Below are 18,508 nucleotides of genomic sequence, written 5' to 3'. Positions count from 1 at the left end.
GAATCATCACAAAGACAGGAACTTAGAGTTGCTCTGTATTTGGGGTTTTTTGTTTGTTTGTTCTAAGGTCTAAGTTAACGACAGGATCATTGTTGAGAAAGCAGATGTCAAGGCGATTTAATCTTTGGATCTTTGGAATATATGTAAAAACAGGGGCATTTAGGACTTTGTATAAAACTTGCTGTAGGTTAAGGTTTGTGTATTAAATAAAAGAAAAACATGTCTGTTCAAATGCTCCCAGTATTGAGGGTTTAAATTGAATAGATTATTATCTGGAGGAAAATTCACGTATAAATCTGACTGCAAAGAATTCATAATTGTTGCGGTTTTCATGTTAATTATTTCATGTTAAAATATTGTTACTGCATAAATTAACACATTCTTTCATGGAGAACATATTTTAGAAAGATTTGTTACTTTAGTAACTCTTTGTGTATTAGAAATCCCAGATGCCTGTACTAATTAAATATAATCAGATTTTGGATTCAAAAGCACAGTAGCCATTTAACACAAACAAGCAGGCAGCTAGGTTGAGAAACACAGTCAGGAAGAAGTGGATCCCTGTTTCTTTCAGATTTTGAATTTCACAATTCAGAACTGTGAATTCAATTCCTGTCCTTCCTTTGTATCGCAGTGACTGGGGATTATCAGACTCAGAACGCCAGCTTTCCAGCTCAAGGGCTCCTGCAGAATTATTAATCAGCCTCTTCTGAGGCCCCTGTAATCCGGTGGCAGATCAAGGCTGATCTCGCCATGAGATGCCCTCCCTCTGCCCCCATCGGCACATGCGTTTCTTGTTCTCTGTCAACAACAGCACTGCAGTTCCCACACACTGTGCTGTGACCTGAACAGCAAATGTCAGGGGAGGAGGGGAAGAAACCCTTTTAATTATTGAATTTAATCTAATTCTTCCCATGCTAGAGAAGCAAATCATCCTTTGACGAAAAGCAGACCCCTTTCCAGTGCAGCCATTGTTTTAAGCGCTGAGCAGGAAGCTCTTCTGTTTGAACTGACCACGCCGCCGCCCGTGCCACGGTCAGGGGTGCTCGTCACGGGGGTGTCTGCTGAGAGCCCGGGGCTCCCCCGCAGAACGTCCTGCCCTCGGCCAGGTCCCAGCCCTCCTTCCTGCTGAGCTGAGGGCTGCATGCCTGAGCCGAGCCTGGTTCCAATCAAGCCTCCCAGATCCCGAGTTTGGTGCACCGCCGTCATGGGCGGAGAGGGCCTTCATTTGTATTCCACCGCGCACCCGGGCTTCCACCGGCTTTTCCGAGAGGGATGCTTTGTTTACATGCGCGGTCACAGCGGAGCCCCGGGGCCAGGTTAAGCGCAGGGGGGAGCGGGTCACACTGCCAGGGAGAGGCACGTGGGTGGTGCAGACCGTGTTATCCTCGGAGAAAGGACGTGTGGAAGCCAAAGACTAAAAGGAAAAGAAAATTCACCCCTTCCTCCCCCGCTCTTTCTTTTCAAATTAAAACTGTTTGCACGGAGGAGGTGGACTCATTCCCTCCATCCGCATAGTCCGGCTGCCCCCTGACTCTGCTCCTGGGGGCCGGGGGGTGGGGGACAGATGGGCCTGCTGTAAGCCCTGGTCACTGAGAGCCGCTTGTCTGAATACCTTTCCCCTTTCTCTGAACCGGGCGGTCACGTTTTGTATTCCGTGTGGGTCTCTCTCTCCTTTGTGCTGCCTTGAGCAAAGCAATTGGGCAGTTGTTTCTGAGCGGTCAGAGCAAGTCCTTGGTCTGCGCACCCATGTTTCTTAGTAATCATCAAGAAGGAAGCAGATGGTCACCCTCTGTGATTTTAAAGTGTGTAAATAGGAGCTACATACTGCCAGCAAACATCAAAAATGTCACTTGGCTTCCTTGTGTTGCCTTGCTGGCAGAAGGAACTCCTGCATTTGTATCATCCTGATAATCAGGGACAGACAGTGCGAGTGAAAACTGTCCCATGTTTGGAAGGAGAGTGCACAGCAGCATGGGGCTGGTCTCCCCACGGGAGAGGCACGGGCCGGGGGGGGCCGGGGGAGTGGTGTGGAAAAGCAACCCAAAGTGGTTATTGTCTTCTGTACATCGTCTCTTCCTTCCATTCCTTCATGACTCCCAGCCAGACCCTCAGTATGACCACCAGCTGTTCCCAAGCAGTATCTCCAACCCCAGTGCTTTTCCTTGCTGCCTAGCAGACTTTGTGACATGATGTCAGACTGACCCAGGCCCAGTGCCCCTCCTGGGGGTGACTGGATTCTTGAGGTGATTTCAGTGTTGAGCTAAACCCCAGACATCCGTTTTTCACTTCGCTCTGAATTCTCACCACCCTGAACAGCAGCATATGGATGGTTCCAGAGCCCTACACGCAGCTTTCTTACCTTTTGTTCTGGATAAAAGATCGCAAGTGTGGTGTCCATCGTACTCGCGCTATGAATCAGAGTTTTTGTTCTGCTTTTGCTGAAGGATAATTGGAATTATTCAGCACTTTGGTGTTTTAGAACAGCAAGCAGGGCTCCTCCTTTCCTCAATTCCTCCCAAGATAGCAACTTCCACAAATACCACCCCCCCCACACACACACACAGTTGGTACTTCAGACAGAGTCTTTTTTTTTTTTACTTTTTTCCTTTTGGCCATACTGCGCAGCATGCGGGACCTTAGTTCCCCAACCAGGGATCGAACCCGTGCCCCCTGCAGTGGAAGCACAGAGTCTTAACCACTGGACCGCCAGGGAAGTCCCAGGCAAAGTCTTCCTGATGAGTCTTAGATCTCCTTCCTGAGAGCACAGGGACCAAACACCCACGATTTCAGGAGATGCTAGTTAATTTCATTCTTTACTTTTGTGTTGCAAGTGAGAGTTATCCTGTGTTGTCATTGGTCACCATTGGGGAGGAGGGTAATGGGGAAAGGCAAGCAGCCCGAGCTCCTCCCCTCCCCTTCTGGCTCCCCCATAGGTTTGTAGAAGAAATGTCACAGCCTGCTTTCTGTTCTCCTCCATGTAAGGCACTTCTGCCCCTCCACAGTTTACCTGCCTGCCTGTCCTTCCTCAACTGCAAGACTCCAAGACCAGTGCCTTGCCTCCAGCCTCATCCCCCATTCTCCCAGGTGCTGGGTTTGCTCCCCTCTGTCCTCTAGTTGTCCTGATTAGGCTTTTAATACCCGCTGATGGACCATCTACTCCTTCCTGTCTGGTCCTCGATTTGGGGCTCCCCTTGGGACTTGGCCCATCCCTCTCAGCCTGAATATTCCTTCCACGAATTCAGCCACACTAGACTTGGGATCCATGCCTGGCTAGTCAACCCTCGTGTTTGCAGCGTGTTCAGGCCCTGCCTCTGGTCCTGGGTTCTTGTCTTCCTTAGCCGAACGTGGTCCTCCTCCACCCACATCCCCAGGGGGGACAGCACTCCTCCCTACTCCCCACCTCCTTCCTTCTCAGACTGCCCACTCGCCGTTATGCATTTCAGATGGAATATCATCTCAGTCCATTGTACCATTTACTTTTCGTTTATTTTTTTTTTAAAACGTGGTGCTAAAACCTTATGAACCTAAAGTAGAAATTGCAACAGAGTGTGTCACCAGGAATAACTGGAAAACACACAGTTGTATTACTCCAGACATGTTTGGGAAATTCCAAAGTCATTCCTTTGGCCTAGTGTGAAAATTCTGAGTTTTGCTTTGCCAAGTTTTATTGGGTTTGAAATCATTGTTTTTGTTTGAATAACCGCAAAGTTCCAGGTCAGATCAGCTTTACCTCCTTCACAGGATATCCTGCCCTAGTCCTGCCTTGTCACCCCTCCTTTCCCCCCCACCAATATAATCAGCTTCCTGTTATTGGCGTAGTTCATGGTTTCTTTTATTCTCCAGGATAACTTTAAAGTTGAAGTACTTCACATTATTTAATCCTGGATGTAATAATTTGCAGAGTTTGAGGCTTCATAACTAAAGAGGCTTCTGGATGGATGTGTGGTGCAGAAGAACAGCGTCTGTTGTTGATGTTAGTGCCTTTCCTGCTTGCAGATGCTGTGAGGGTACCGCTTGTGTTCTCTGTAGGGAGGATTTGGCTGCTTTTACGCTCTGCTGGCTTTGCCTTCTCCACCTTGGCCCAGGTTTTAGCCATAGGGGATATTTTCAGGGCTGTGGAATTGGCCTGGTCACCATGGAAAAAAAAAAAGAGAGAGAGAGAGAGAAAGGCTTGACAGTCCAGGAATCCAGGAAGAGCCAGTGATGTGAGCTACCCACCGCCCGCACCCCCACCCCCACCCCAGGCCTCTCCTGGCCCCTTCCTGGAGCCCCAGGAAGAACCGAGGGTCACATTGCAGCGTTCTCATGTGGCCGCCTCTACCCAAGCCCCCAGTTCCTGGGTACTTCCTCTTTCCCCTCTCTCCTGAGTCCTCTTGTTCCTAAAGCCAGCACCACAATTTAAGCTTTCTGTTGGGTTTGCCTGTGAGCTCTGTCCCACAGCTGCCTGGAATGTCCTAGGGCAGGAGGTGACTCCCACTGTGCTGGGGACTCACTGGACGCTGAGTAAGTTCTCAGTGATTGGTTGCTGAGTGCATTGGGTTTTCCTCATCCTCCTTCCCTCCCGTGAAGTTTGGAGAGCTTTGGCTGGCCTGATGCAACTCAATGCCTTTGCATTAAGATCCAAATAAAATAATAGGTGGCATTTATTTAGGTATAATGAGGCGCCAGGTACTGTGCCGAGCCCTTTAAATTATTTATAATTCTCATCACAACCTCATGAGGTTATCATCATCCCCAGTTTACAGACAAGGAGACTGAGACTGAGGGGGCTTTTAAATGGTCACCCAACAAAGCCAGTGTGCGTACCCAGGTCTGCCTGCCGCTGGAGCCCCTCTCCTAGATGACTGCCCTGGCCTCCCACAAATGGCCACACCAGCCCAGCCCACAATTTGACGTCTTTGCATTGTCACAAAGAATATTCGCTCCCCGTTTCCTGGCTGACTTCCACACGCTTAGTCCAGGAGGCGGACCTGAGAGTGAAAGGCTCTGCAGCCTTCGTTTGAGCCTTTGAAATGCTGCTGCCATCGCCTTAATGCACCACGATGCATAAAGTACTGTAAGTAACTGAATCAAGTGCGAACTGTTTCTGTTTAAGGCAGAAGAAAGCAGATTGCCTGGCCCCTGGGGATAAAGGACCTTCATTAACTTGATTGGGACCTGGGGGTTGGGATGAGCCGTGCCGACCTAATGAATTTAGCTGGTCACCCTGTTTTCACTTAAAAACCAAGCCTTCAGTTAGACTGTCCTGGAGTGTGGTCAGAAGGATTTTCTTCCCGTAACTGTAAGGGTGAAAATAATTATTTGTTCCACAGCTGCATTGTGTCACTCTCTTCTTTGTTCTGTTTGATTAAATTTGTGTAAAGGAAGAAAATCTCTGTGGCCATCAGTGTTGAATAAATTGCTAGGTTGACCCTTTAGCCAATTAAAACATTTATTGAGCAGTTGCTGTTTAACCAGCCTTAGGCAAGGTACTGTGGAGAAGATCAGTATAAAACATGGTCTCCAACTCAAGGGATTTACATTCTATTTAAGGAAAGACGCAATAACTAGTAGAGAGACGTGTCGGAAACACGGACGTGGCAGTAGTGGTTGAGTGTTTGGGGTCTGGAGCCAGACTCCCTTGGCTCCAATCCCAGTTCCACCATTTACATGCATCCTCTGGCATATCGTTTTACCTCTGTTCAGTTTTCTCATCTGTAGAACAGGACCGTTATTGGTATCTGCCTCGTATGTGTAAAGCACTTAGCATGACGCCTGACAACTTAGCAAGCACTCAATATATGTTTAGCTATTGTGGGAGCTACTATTGTCAAGCATTAAACTGTTGTTTATAGCACTGATTCCCAAGAGCACTGGTGAGAACGATGAAGGCTGGAGTAGTCACAGGTGACTTGATGAGGGAGGTGGGACTTGAGCTGAGCAGGCTTTAGCTAAGCAGGCGGAGGGAGAGATGACATTTAGGGTATGTTAATGTAGAAGAGGCAAGTTCACGGTTATGCGGAGTGCAGGATACAGGTTACGGGAAAGCAAACTAGGCTAGAGTAACTGTGTGTTTGGGGCAGCAAGAACCAAAGTTGAATAGATATGTGGGTCCTAGAAAACTGGGTGGGGGATTTTGGTTTAATGCAGTAGGGAACGCACTGTATGGTTGCCGGGGAGGCAGGCGTGGATGTTAGGAAGCTGAGGTTTGAATGGATTAATTGGAAAGACAATGAGCTGAAGGCAGGGCACCATGGCTGGAGGACCAGAGGGATGAGGTCCCAAATCAGGTTTTGGCAGAGAACTTAAACAGGAAAGGGAAAGTTTGAGAGACTCGTCAAAGAGGGAAACAAGAGGCCTTGTTGATGGATTGGATATTGGGTTTAAGGAGAGGGAGAAGTCCCAACCAGCTTTCAGGTTTTTCACCTTGAAGCCTGGCAGAGTAGGAATCTGACCCCCAGAAAAGGGATAGTAGAAAGGAACTCCATTTGCATCCTAGAATATTAAAGTGAGAATCAACTTTGTCAGTCATGTAGTAAAATTTTCCACCTACAAGAATTTCTTTTATAACAAACTGTCTTATTCATAGTAAAATGATTTAATGAAAAATAAATTTAGATTTGTAGTTGCCACCTTTGAGATAAAGGCAGGACATCCTAGAGGCTTTGTCCCTTAGACGTTGCAAATTGAGAACCAAGACTTCAGATGAAAGACAGTCTGTCCAGTGTTTCCCGCCCAGTTCACACAGAGATGCCGGGCAGGGTTAGTCATGAGAGCGGGCACGTTCCCCCAGGGAATCAGCAGAGAGAAGGGTCTACAGCACTTAGGCCTCTAACACACTTGGAATTAGTGAGAGGGAGACTGAGGAAAAGCCTACAGCAGAGACAAGAGAAATGCCTAGAAAGAAAGGAAAAGCATCAGGGAAGAATAAACTCAGAAAAGATCATTCATTTCTCGTACAAATGTTTGAGCTTTACAAAGTGTTGGAGTATGCTAAGTTTCACTCCTTTGTTTCTGAGATGATTTGTACTACCCAAATGTGAAAAGTGTGCTAAATAGCACAAATGTGACTAGAGCCACAAGTTAAATAAACATGATGACAGAAGTGACAATAGGCACATCATCTACCCCAGGGGCCCCCAACCCCCAGACCGGTATCAGTCTGCGGCCTGTTAGGAACCGGACCGCACAGCAGGAGGTGAGCAGCGGGCAAGCGAGCGAAGCTTCATCTGCTGCTCCCCCATCGCTGGCGTTGCTGCCTGATCTATCCCCCCTCCCCCACCCCAGTCCGTGGAAAAATTGTCTTCCACGAAACTGGTCCCTGGTGCCAAAAATGTTGGGGACCGCTGATCTACCTAATTGCTAATAGACACCCACAGGCCTTGAAATGTCATGATGCTTTTCAAGAGTTTTGAAAAGTCAAAATGCTTTTCACGTTCTGGCTCATCACAGATCATTCTCTAGGTAATAACGCGTTATTTCCATGTTTTAAAGACAAGGAGAGGGTGAGGTAGAGGATGCTCACAGGCCCCAGTGGCTCCCCGGCACACCCAGGTGGGATCCGGAGTCCTTAGTGTGACTTGAAGAACCCACAAAATCTGTGCTTGTAGCCCATCTTATTCTTCTTTATAGCACTTGTCGCTGTCTGACATATATAATGGCCATTCGTTTATTTTATCTCCTTCCCAAGCTAGCCTGCAGGCCCCCTGAGAGCAGGAGGTTGCATTCACTCTGGTAGCCCCAGCACTAAGGACCACGCCAGGCACATAGGAAACTCCAGAAATACTTATGGTAGGAAGAGAGAGAACAAAACCAGTCCAGCAGGGGTGGGATCTTTTGTTGTCTTGTGGACAAACTTTGATAACTGAATAGATCCACAGCTCTCTCCTTTCTCTTACTTAAAACATGGACGGTTGTTAACCTTACTCTAAAGAAGACCAGTGAGGTGGAATGATTGCTATCCAGTCACCTGCTTCCATCCCAGTCTGTTAAAAAAAAAAAGGATTTTCCACTTCGTTTGGCTGTGAATGCTCCAAGGCCTCTGGCCACCTTGTCTTTCTGCGGCTCTTACCCCCCAGCTTCAGCCCCAGGCCCCTCAGAGAGCCAAGTCCAGGATTCCCACCACCTCAGACAGGTTCACTCAGACCCAAAGGGGTTCTGAACACCCTTCATCTGGCACTAAAATCAGGGTTTTTCCAGGTGTTTTTAAGTTTCATTAGTGTGTGACAGATGCTTTTCTACTGTAGTTGACAGTTGTCAAACACGTAAAAGCGCGTCCAGATGGTTAGAGACAGCGACCCTGGTCACTGAGGACAAGGCGAGGACTCGCCGGAGAGCAGGGAACTGATAATAAAGCCCCATAAGGAACCGAGGTTGTTCAGCCGGAAGGGAAGGTCCGGTGGCCTACCAGCGTCCAGTCACTCATTCATTCAGCACCCCCTTACCTAGTGCCTTTTGTGCATGGGGCACTGGGCTCAATACTGGAGACATGGTGGCCATCCAGAAAGACACGCGCCGGCCCCTGAGGACAGTATCTGTGGAGAAAAACGCACTTCTGACAGCTCACACGCTTACTGCACTTAAATGGTAACAGCCGCAAAGAACCAGACACTCTGGCAGTGCAGAGCTAGGGAAACTGCCCCAGTCTTAGTGCCCGGGCCAGGGTTCCCGTGCCAGAAGCACTTAGGCCAGGAACAAAGGAGAGCAGGAGTCAACCATGGGGCAGGAGTAGGGTGGGACTTGCGGCAAAGCCAACAGCCTGCCTGGAGGCCCTGCAGCAGGAAGGACGGTCAGAGGAGGTCATGGGGCCAGTGAGGCAACAGAGGAGGTGAGGCTCCGGATAACAGGAGGAGGCTGGGGAGTAGGAAGGAGGGACCAGAGTGTGCATGTGGGCCCAAGTGGAAGGCAGTGCAGGAAGGAGGCAGGTGGCAGGGAGCAAGTGAGGACTGGAGTGCAGGTAGTGAGGATGAAGAGGGACAGACACCTTCAAGGGTGCGAAGTAGACTCAATGTGGACGACGCTGAAGCAGCAGAGGCCAAAGATGACTCCATGAAGATCTGTCGAGCTCGTCTAGGTAGGCTCCGTGCTGCTTACGGGAGCGCACAGTGGAGAACCAGTAGACACGGCATCCAGAAGGAAGATTCTCAGCATTCTGGTGTCCTCACTTAGGCAGCTTCCAAGGCAGCACACACTGAAAAAGCAGCAGAATCGTGGGGAGGATACATTGTGGATATTGTGTTCGAGAGGCCCTGTGAGGTCCCAGTGGAGGCTCTGAGGAGGGAATTGGTTTTACGGGTCAGGAACTCAGGAGGGGAGGTCCTATCAGATGGTACAAATGCAGGCATCACTGGAGTCAGGACAGTCGTTGAAGCCACGGGAGTAGCATCTCCCTGTTGGTCACAATGCTGATGCCCACTCGTTTCACATCTCCGGAGACTTTAGAGAAGCAGGCGTGAGGTATCTATAAGAAATGATTATTTAAAACACTGCTATGTTTACTCGACACAGAAAATGATTTAGCCTGAGGCTAGCTGGTCCTCTTGCTATTCTGGGAGGTAAATGACCAAAGTACCTGTAGAGGGGTTCCAGGACCTGGGCCCCAATGACAGCACCAAGTCAGGCTTTCAGCAATGAGTTAACCTTGGGAAGTTGGTAAAATCTGCAGACACTGCCTGGAAAACATCGGTGGAAAAGATGCTTTCAAGTCCATACGTAAACACACATAGATTATGTGTGGCCTTTGTCTGTTGGCTTAACAGAATCCTAAACTGTCTAATTCAGTAAGAAATAAAAACTAGAGTGATGATAATTTCCGTATTGTTTAGTTCACCTAAACATTGAACGAGCACACTAAGAGTCTCCAGGTCCTTCATAGCCTGTGGTATCAGTGGCACAGACCATCATACCTGCATCGGCTGCTGTTATTTCCTCCAGTGAAGTACAGAGGAGAGGAACTTGTTTTGGCATCTAATCCTGTTCCCAAACAAGAGAATTTCAGGAAGAGCAAATCAGCTAGTTACATGACACACCAAGTTCATTGTGGTGTAGGTGTCCTGACGTTGTCCCCTTTTTTCTACAAATCCATACCAATCAGAAGACAACTTTGATCCTGGCTTTATGCCTGCTGTGATATCTATGAAAAAATCTGAGGGAGGAGAACTTTATTTTGAAGGAAAAGGCAATGTTTACACCTAGGAGATCCTTCCTTCCAGGCTTCTGAGGTTTCCTAACTTTACCCGAGGAGAGAGCCCATCCAGCCCCCAGCAGGGTGGTATCCTTGGCAACCTTAGGGATGCTGTTCTCAGAGACCGGGATTTGCAGTGTGCAACCGCATGGCCATTTGCAGAGACCCCTGCCCAAGCCCCAGGTGAACTCTCCCTGATGTGGAGTTGCATCTGTACCCTCAGGAGGGGGGAAACGAAAATGAGGGGAAATTGAGGTAATGAGATGAGTAGAAGAGTGAGCACTGATTAGTTGTTCTCAGTTGAAACCTCACTTAATCACTAATAGCTTATCAGTGCTTTAATTGAACATTTTGTCTTCCTTGAAACTGTGAGTTATCTTTAGAGAACCTTCTTTTGTCAACAGTGGCTGCTATTTTGGGCCCAAAACAAAGGAGGAGAAATCAGACAAAGACATTCTTCATTTTTTCCCCTCCAAAATGTGTTAGGTATAAATACATTGCTCATCTTAGAAAGAAAACTAGTACAAAATAAATTTATGTACGTACGCTCCTGCTCGCAAGTCAAAGCACATATCTACAAATGATTTCCTATCAGAGATCCATTACAGCCTTTGTTTCAACTTATATTTTGAAGGTTTATATATTATAGTTCTTGTTGTAGATGATACAGTGAGAAAATAAGAAAGCAGACTAGCACAACTGACTGATATATTGATAATTGCTTTTTTTAATCTGAAATTATGAAATCTTCTCTCAGAAAATCCAAAATGACTTTATCCCAATTTTAAATAGTTTACTTTCAGCAACACTCACATCTTGAGCAACGTGGAGTGATTCCAAGAAGGGAAGAAAGGCTTTTTTTGCTTGTCATTTTATTTGCAGGATTTGTGTCTGCACAGTGGAGAAAAATGTTCTATTTGCTTCGGAGACAGACATAGATTTCCAAGCCATTTGGCTCGAGAGATGGTTTAAATAGGAATGAATTTAATATACCTTTAATTCTCTGAAATAAGAGAATTCCAGCTGAGGTTTGGTCCAGGGCAAAGTTGGCTCTCGACACTGAAGAAAATCTATCACATTAATCCCAGAGGCTCAGAGTCCAAAGCTGCGTGAACAGAATGCTGGAGGATAGGAAGTGTGAGAAGAATGCTTTGAAAGAAACTTTAAAAACAAAATGACTGTTCAGAGAATACCAGACCTTGCAACACTTAAGCAAAGATATAAGTAATTATGCTTGAGAAACATAGCTAATTAAAAATAACTCGATGCATAAAAGGAAGAAAAACTATAGAATAACTTCTCTGTTCCAGTGTTAATGTGAGATGCAATGGAATAAAATAGTAGGATTTTTTTTTTAATTTCATTTCACGGGCATAGAAGAGATGGAGAGGAAAATTATATTGCCAGAAAATGCCAGGGTAGATTTGCTGAAGATGTTATCATGTACTGTATTTAAAACAAAAATCTAATTGCTGTAATTTATCCTAACCTCTGGTTATTAAAACACTGCTAATTCAAAGATTTTAATCATTTGCCAGTTTTACACATAATGGCTTTTCATAGAAGAGACTGTGAAAATTTCTCATTTTGTCAGCCTTTGTATGTTTTTTTTTAGGAGTTCCTAAGTAAAACTAACATGCTTTAAACATATAATTTTGTTTACATCACTAATAAAAATTGCCTGTTTAGTTTGTTCAGTGAAATATCTGAAACTGCTTTATCATTGTTGAGCCTAACGTGTGAGAGTGCAGGCTGCTGAATCAATTTTAATTCCCCGTGTATACATCTCGCTTCAGAAGAAGCAGGGTGGACCCCACCCTTCCTTTTTGATTAGAGAAAGGATTCTTTTAATCGGAGACATTTGAAAGAAAAGATTCTACTCACTTTGGCACAACATTTGCTTCTTGGTCTTGAGAAATCAGACTCATAAGACAGTCATTGAGATAAAACCACTGTTTAAAAACAAACATTAGATAGTACCCTGTCTGGCTGGTGGGAGAAAGGTAGGGAGGTAAGCAAGGGATCATACAGTGCAGAAGAAAAAGCTATCCCAGAATTAAAGGTGGCCACGATCAGGGGAAAGGGTGGAAGGAAGAAAGAGAGTGTACAGGGGAAGTAGACAGAGGCAAAGTCATTTCTCTGCTGTAGATGTAGGAGGCGTTGGGGAAATACAGCCCATCTCAGCATGACACCTGGGCGGCAGCAAATTGTCTCCACCTTGGGAGAAGCGTGGTGGCTTGATCTGGTTTTTACGTGCCTCACTAAGAGCAGACTATGGTCTTACATACTAAAGGATTCTTGAGAGTAGCAGTGTGATTTAATTCTATGTGTATTTATTAAAATATAACTTTATCTGAAAGCAAAAGAAAAAATATATAGTTTCCTAAATCACAAGTTAGCCCTACCTCCAGACCAAACCTATGCCTTACAATAGGTTTGTAGATTCAAATTCTAAAGCCCAGAACTTCAAGCGGCCTTGAAGCCCAGCCCTTTGATGGGACTTGCTTAAGGTCGCAGAGCCAGAAGCAGACCCCACAGCTGCTCAGTCCTAGTCTGTGTCCTGTCTCCCCTCCTTCCCATCCTCCTCTCGGAACCTGATCCCAGGAAAGCACTTCCACTTGCTCTTCCTTCCCAGCCCCATGCCCAGCGCCATGCTCTCTGCCTGACAAGTAACCGGGTGTTCTTCCTGCAGGTGCAAAGTTCCCCATTAAGTGGACAGCCCCCGAAGCAGCCCTGTACGGGAGGTTCACAATCAAGTCTGACGTGTGGTCTTTTGGAATCTTACTTACAGAGCTGGTCACCAAAGGAAGAGTTCCGTACCCAGGTAAGGGCAGGGCACAGCAGAAATGCGCCTGGGTGGTTGCTCTCCCAGCACCATTTGGGGAATCTCCCAGCACCATTTGGGGAACCTTCACCCTGTTTGCCTTCTAAACCCCATCCTCAGCTTTCTGCCAAGCATGAGTTTGAAGCACATGGACAGGTACTTAGCCAGAGAAAAGCAGAAGTGGGAGCCCCCGTGGTAGGTAGACAAGCAGCCACCGTGAATCGCGTGCCAGGATTAATGCAACTAGCAGCTGGTGAATGCTTCAGCCCGCCCCAGTTCATGGGTTCTCTCCCCTCTCAGTAAGAGTGTGGGTCCCTGGCTCCCAGGGCAGAAGTGTCACTGGCAGAACCTCTGCCCAAATGGAGTTTGCAGACACTTCTGGGAAAGAGGAGAAAAGCCCTCACTGCTTTCTGATTACTCTGTAGCACTGACCCATGGAGTGAACCTGGCAGGAAGATGTCAGGACCTGCCCTCTCTGCAGGCCCCGCTCCAGATGGCCAGAGACAACAGAGGCACATGGGAAACGCAATTTAGAAGCCACTCACTGCACGTTTCTTGGTTTTGTTTTTTGTGGGGTTTTTTGTTTGGTTGGGTTTTTTTTGGCGGGGGGGGGGGGGGGTGGGGGGGGGGTTGGCCATGCCGTGCGCCTTGCAGGATCTCAATTCCCAGACTAGGAATTGAACTCGGGCCACTGTACTGAAAGCCCAGAATCCTAACCATTAGGCCACCGGGGAACTCCCTCACTGCACATTTCTGAACAGTTAAAATATGCTCTACAAAAGCAAGTATAGTGTAAAGACATTGGAGATTCTTAAGCCCCGGAATTTTTCTGGATTATCAGAGTCATGCTCTCCAAAGAAACCACGGGTTTTAGGTTATTCTCGCTTGAATTCATTAATTTAGACAGATGGTGACATAAAGGATAATCGTGCCATTTTACCTCCACGCTTTAGTGGTTATAGCGCAGGGACGATCTGCTTTCTGAAATGTTAAGGACATATTTTTCAGTTACTGTTGAGTGCAGAAAGAACCTAGCTCCCCATCATTCCCTGCCTAAGAAAGGAGCTTTTAAAAATAAAAAAGCAGCGACAGAAACGATAGTGGAGATTAATGAGGAATTGAGGGCTCTTGCAAATCCTGGGTTTGTAATCGTATCTTTGCAGTCAGAGGAGCCGGCGAGGGCCGATTAATTTGTAATCCCTTTGTTCCCTTTTTATGATTGTTTCTGGTCATCTTGGGAGAATGCAGAGAAGTAAAGAAGATCTCTTTCTGGGTTGGTCGTAGCCTCAGGACTCCTAGGAGAGCCAGGTTGGCACAGAGGCAAAATTGACAAATTCCCTGTCTCTGAAGCACCAGCACTGGGCGGTTAGAGATGCGGGCGGAAGGCAGTTTTATTGATGCTGTGGCGACTGCTGCCCCCGGCACGCACCAAGTGGGCAGCTGCTCTGGGAATAGCCAGCTAGCAGGGCAGAAAGGGCCGCCCCGGAGGGGCCTGGAGCACAGCACGGGCATTGTTGAATTGCTCCTCAAGGGGGAGAATGTGCAGGTCTCGGGATTTTGAAGATGTGAAGGCACCTCTTTTTTTATTGTCTGAATTTTGAATGAATCTCTTCCTGAGTCCCCCAAGTTTCCAGCCACCCGAGGTGTTAAATGCGGCTGTGGGGGAAGGTTAACGTTCTGCGTTTCTGTGAAGCCTTTCCTTCCAGGAAGACAAAGCTGCTTTTTGTTTCTCAGGGTCACACGCAGAAACCAAGACAAAGGGGAGAGGGGGGCGGCAGCCTCGGAGAAGGAAGGCAGGTGTGTGTTTCTGAGGGAGAGTCTTTTGTCACGTTTGGTTTGGGCATAAAGAAAGCGGCCTCACTTTACAACTTAGGCTGGGATTTCCATTCATTCGGTGTAGCGTCAGTAGGTGTGACCGCGCCTGGCATTTTGCTCGACCTGGGAAATAAATATAAACAAGGCATTCACACTCTCAGCAAGCGTTGATGAGAACGGTCCTCAAGCAAGACGCTGTTTTAGTGGCTGGAGCTAGAACAGTGAGCAAAGGAATGAATCCAGTCCCTGCACTCATAGAGCTTGCAAGCCAGATGGATAAAGTGTGCATCAGATCCAGGAAGAAATCAGCCTTTCTTCTTACTTCTCTGTCATTAGAGGAAATCATCTTCGAGGGATGGAGTACTTGAACTCACCCACCGTGGGCCCCCAATCTTAATTCTGATAATGGGGGAGGGGCCCCTGATTCAGGTATCTGCATACAGCAGGTCCTGAGAAGGGCCTTTCACTCAGAATCCCGTGAGGATGGCGAAGGAGTTTGACAGGGGAACCAAGTCCGCTTTACTGCGCGGAGTTACATACTCTGAGCAACTGCTGATGTGCCGGGGGCTTTGATAGCCACCCTGATTCTGCGAGGGCGGCAGAGAGAAGGGGCCACGACTGGGAAGCTTCACAGAGAAGAAGGCACGTGGGGTTTCCCCCTCAAGTTGAGGAAGAGGGTCCCAGACAAGGACGGGCATGCGGAAGGGCGCCCGCTCAAGGAGCCTCAGGCTTAGTCTGCGGAGAAGGCCGTGAGGCAGGGGTACCTGGACCAGCAGCTGGAAAGCCTGGCCAGAGCCCACCGTGAGGGGCCTGGCCGGTCTGCAGTGGTGGCCAGGGGGCCGTGGCAGCGAGGGCGTGATGGGAGCCACGGAAAGTTGTGCCCTGACCTGCCCCTCGCCGTGGACGCTGCTTGTTTTCGTTCTTTAACACAGCTGTAATCACATTTAATTGGACTTCTGAATCTCACAGTACGCTCTTCTTGAGGGATCCCTTTTACAGAGAGGGATTCCAATTATAGGATGATTACCTTAATGAAGAAGAGCAACCGCTAAGGAACAGTCATTCAGCTTCACCCATTGTTGCCATGGAAGGAAGGCCCTTCCTGTCCGCGTCCTCGCCGTCTGTTGGTGCGACCGCGTGGGCAGTATGTGCCGAGGGGCTGCTTCTCCGCTGCCCTGAGTCCTCGTGCCTGTGGACAGCACCCAGGACAGACCCCTAGTCCCTTTCCACCGCGATTTCCATCCTGACTTCTCAATGCAGTTATTTCTCAGGTGGCTAGAGTGGCTGAGAGTAGCTTTCTGAGAGTGGCATACCTGAGAGTGGCTTTCTGTCACCTTCACACACAGAAAAGTTACTTCGGCTGGTGGTGAGGATGGGGGTCAAGGGGGAAGGGAAAGTGACTTCCCCACTGCCCCATGGTGGGCTGTCATCCTCTGGTGCAGTGACCCCCTTTCATAGAATTTCCCGCTTCCAGTCTCTCCCCCCTTCCCCTCCCCCACCATTCTATCACTGTCACCACCAGAGTTATCCTGGAAAACACAGACCCGCTTATCCTACTCTACTAGTTAACAAGTCCATGGCTCCCCCTTGCCTTCCAGATAAACTCCAGAAGCCTTTGTTTGCATTGTCCTTCATACCTCTTCCCTTCAGTCATTCCGCAAGTATTTATTGAATACCTACTATATGCCAGGTGCTGTTTAGGCCCCAGGAGTGTAGCTGTGAACCAAAAGACAAAAACTGTCCTCCTGAACTTTTCATGCCTTAGAGGAGACAGACAATAACACAAATAAGCAAAATGTATTCAGCACTGGCTGGTGGTAATGGGTAAGGAGAAGAATAAAACGGGGACGGGGATAGAGGGTAGCAAGGGAGGACCTCCCCAGGAAGATGACATCTGAGGAAGCGAGGCTCAGGGTCGATACCTGGGGGAGGAGCCTCCCTTCAGAGGCAACCGGAGCACAGAGGCCCTGAAGAACCGCCGCGAGGCCCGTGTGTCTGGGGCAGAGGGAGCCAGAGGGCCAAGAGGCCCCAGGCAGATCGGTAGGGTCTTCCTGGGTCACGGTAAGGACTTTTGCTTCTCCTGTTAGTGAGATGAGTGGCTGATGGGTTTTGAGCGGGCGACATGACCAGACGTGATTTCTTGCTCGCCGCTTGCCGACACTTCGCACCAAGAAATCTCTCTCAAACACGCAAGTCTCTCTTCTCAGCTCTACTCCCTGCCTCCGAATCCTTCAAAGCCCGGCCCAAACGCCCACCCCCTCCTTTGTGTAGCCTCCTTCATGTCTCCTCCTGGGTTGCACCTTCTGCTTGCTTCCATGCCACTGGGTACATCTCTGCTGAAAGCCTTGTCTTTGTGTCTCTATTTCCCAGTAGCTCTGAACTCTGAGAAGGGGGCTCCTTTTATGTGTTCCCCATGCCCAGCACAGTGTGTGCCCCATAGTACACTCAGGACGTCTAAGTGAATGCATGGATGCATGGATGGCTATAGGCAGGGGGAGAAAAGATTATGCCTATGAGGCTTTTAAAGCAAGACTTTGCCCATAGCCTGCAAAGCCTTTCAGCTCTATTTCGTCATCTCCACAAATAAATATAGCATGTTTTTTCCCAGCCACAAAGTAGCCTCTGTCCTCAACGTTGTTCTGAGAAATTGACCCCGTGATCAGTTCAGACACCATGTCCCAGCACCGTTCTAGGCAGAATGTCCCGGCCATTCAGTGCCCCGGCTCTCAGCTGAACACCTGCTTTGGGAATTTGGCAGGATCTGACAAAGCAGGAACGTTCTCTTAATTGTATCACATTTATTCATCCATTTGAAGCACTTTCAGCTCCTTTAACAACTGACAGCTGCCTGACTTCCGTGAATGCGTCTAGTCACTTGATAATGACTTGAAGAGGAAGATACCTAGTGCATGTATAGCATTTTCCTTAAAGAATTAGGAGTCTCCACCTTTGTCCTCCCTCTGCCCCACTCAGATGCCTCAGACAGAGCCTGAACTGTAGACGTAAATTCCTCTGTGTTCAGCAGCCCATCACTGTCGCCTGCACCCTTATCCCCGCTGGGCCCAGCGTGATGACAGGAGCAGGTTTCTCTTGGGGTGGGAAGAGGTTAGGGCTCTGCCGCCAGGAGAATGGGAGGTGGGATGAACCTTCGAATCTCAGCCAGGGGTGCTTTGTCCTCCCTGCCCCCATCCACAGTCTGCAGGCTTTTTCTTTCAGCTCCTGGTGTTCCCTCCAGAGGGAATCCTTCCTGGAATGCCCAGGAGTCGTGTTGTCACCTCCCCCCACAAAGTTTCTCTTGGCCGGTGTGGCAGGTGAAGGAGAGAGGGCGGGAGGAGAGGGCAGTTCTTCCCTATCTGTGCGTTTCCGCGGCCTTCCCGGTGGGCACCCTCACCCTCACTGTCCCTTTTTCACGTTTCTGGGACAAAGGAGCTGTCCGTGATACTGTATTATCAACTTTAAACAACCTTTGTGTGTTATGGCACCTGAGTAGCCGTCATTTCTGTATTTATTAACAGAGTGGGCTTAATAAAAACAGCTGTCCTGAGCTTATCTGGTTAAGATGTGGAAAGAGAAACAAAACTAGTCATCCTTGTGCCTTCTCAAGGTCACTCCTTTATTTTCAACTATACTCGTGGAGCAACATCTATCTGCCCAAAATCTGTACTTTGATCTCATAAGCAAAACCTCACTTGAAGCGTCCCAGT

The 18,508-nt window shown here is 48.2% G+C and overlaps 1 protein-coding gene across 4 annotated transcripts in view; it reads left to right on the top strand.

Annotated features, from left to right (window-relative positions):
- The window catches only part of FYN (FYN proto-oncogene, Src family tyrosine kinase), a 211,801-nt gene that overhangs the window by 184,168 nt on the left and 9,125 nt on the right, over positions 1-18,508 (top strand). For all 4 annotated transcript variants that reach the window (XM_079939935.1, XM_079939934.1, XM_079939932.1 and 1 more), the window contains one exon: positions 12,858-12,989. In XM_079939935.1, the coding sequence (XP_079796061.1) occupies positions 12,858-12,989 (132 nt within the window). The remainder of the gene's footprint in view (positions 1-12,857; positions 12,990-18,508) is intronic.

The sequence above is a fragment of the Stenella coeruleoalba genome (assembly GCF_951394435.1).
Source record: "Stenella coeruleoalba genome assembly, chromosome: 12".
Classification (NCBI taxonomy): Eukaryota; Metazoa; Chordata; class Mammalia; order Artiodactyla; family Delphinidae; genus Stenella; species Stenella coeruleoalba.
This window is presented reverse-complemented; position numbering and strand designations above follow the sequence as displayed.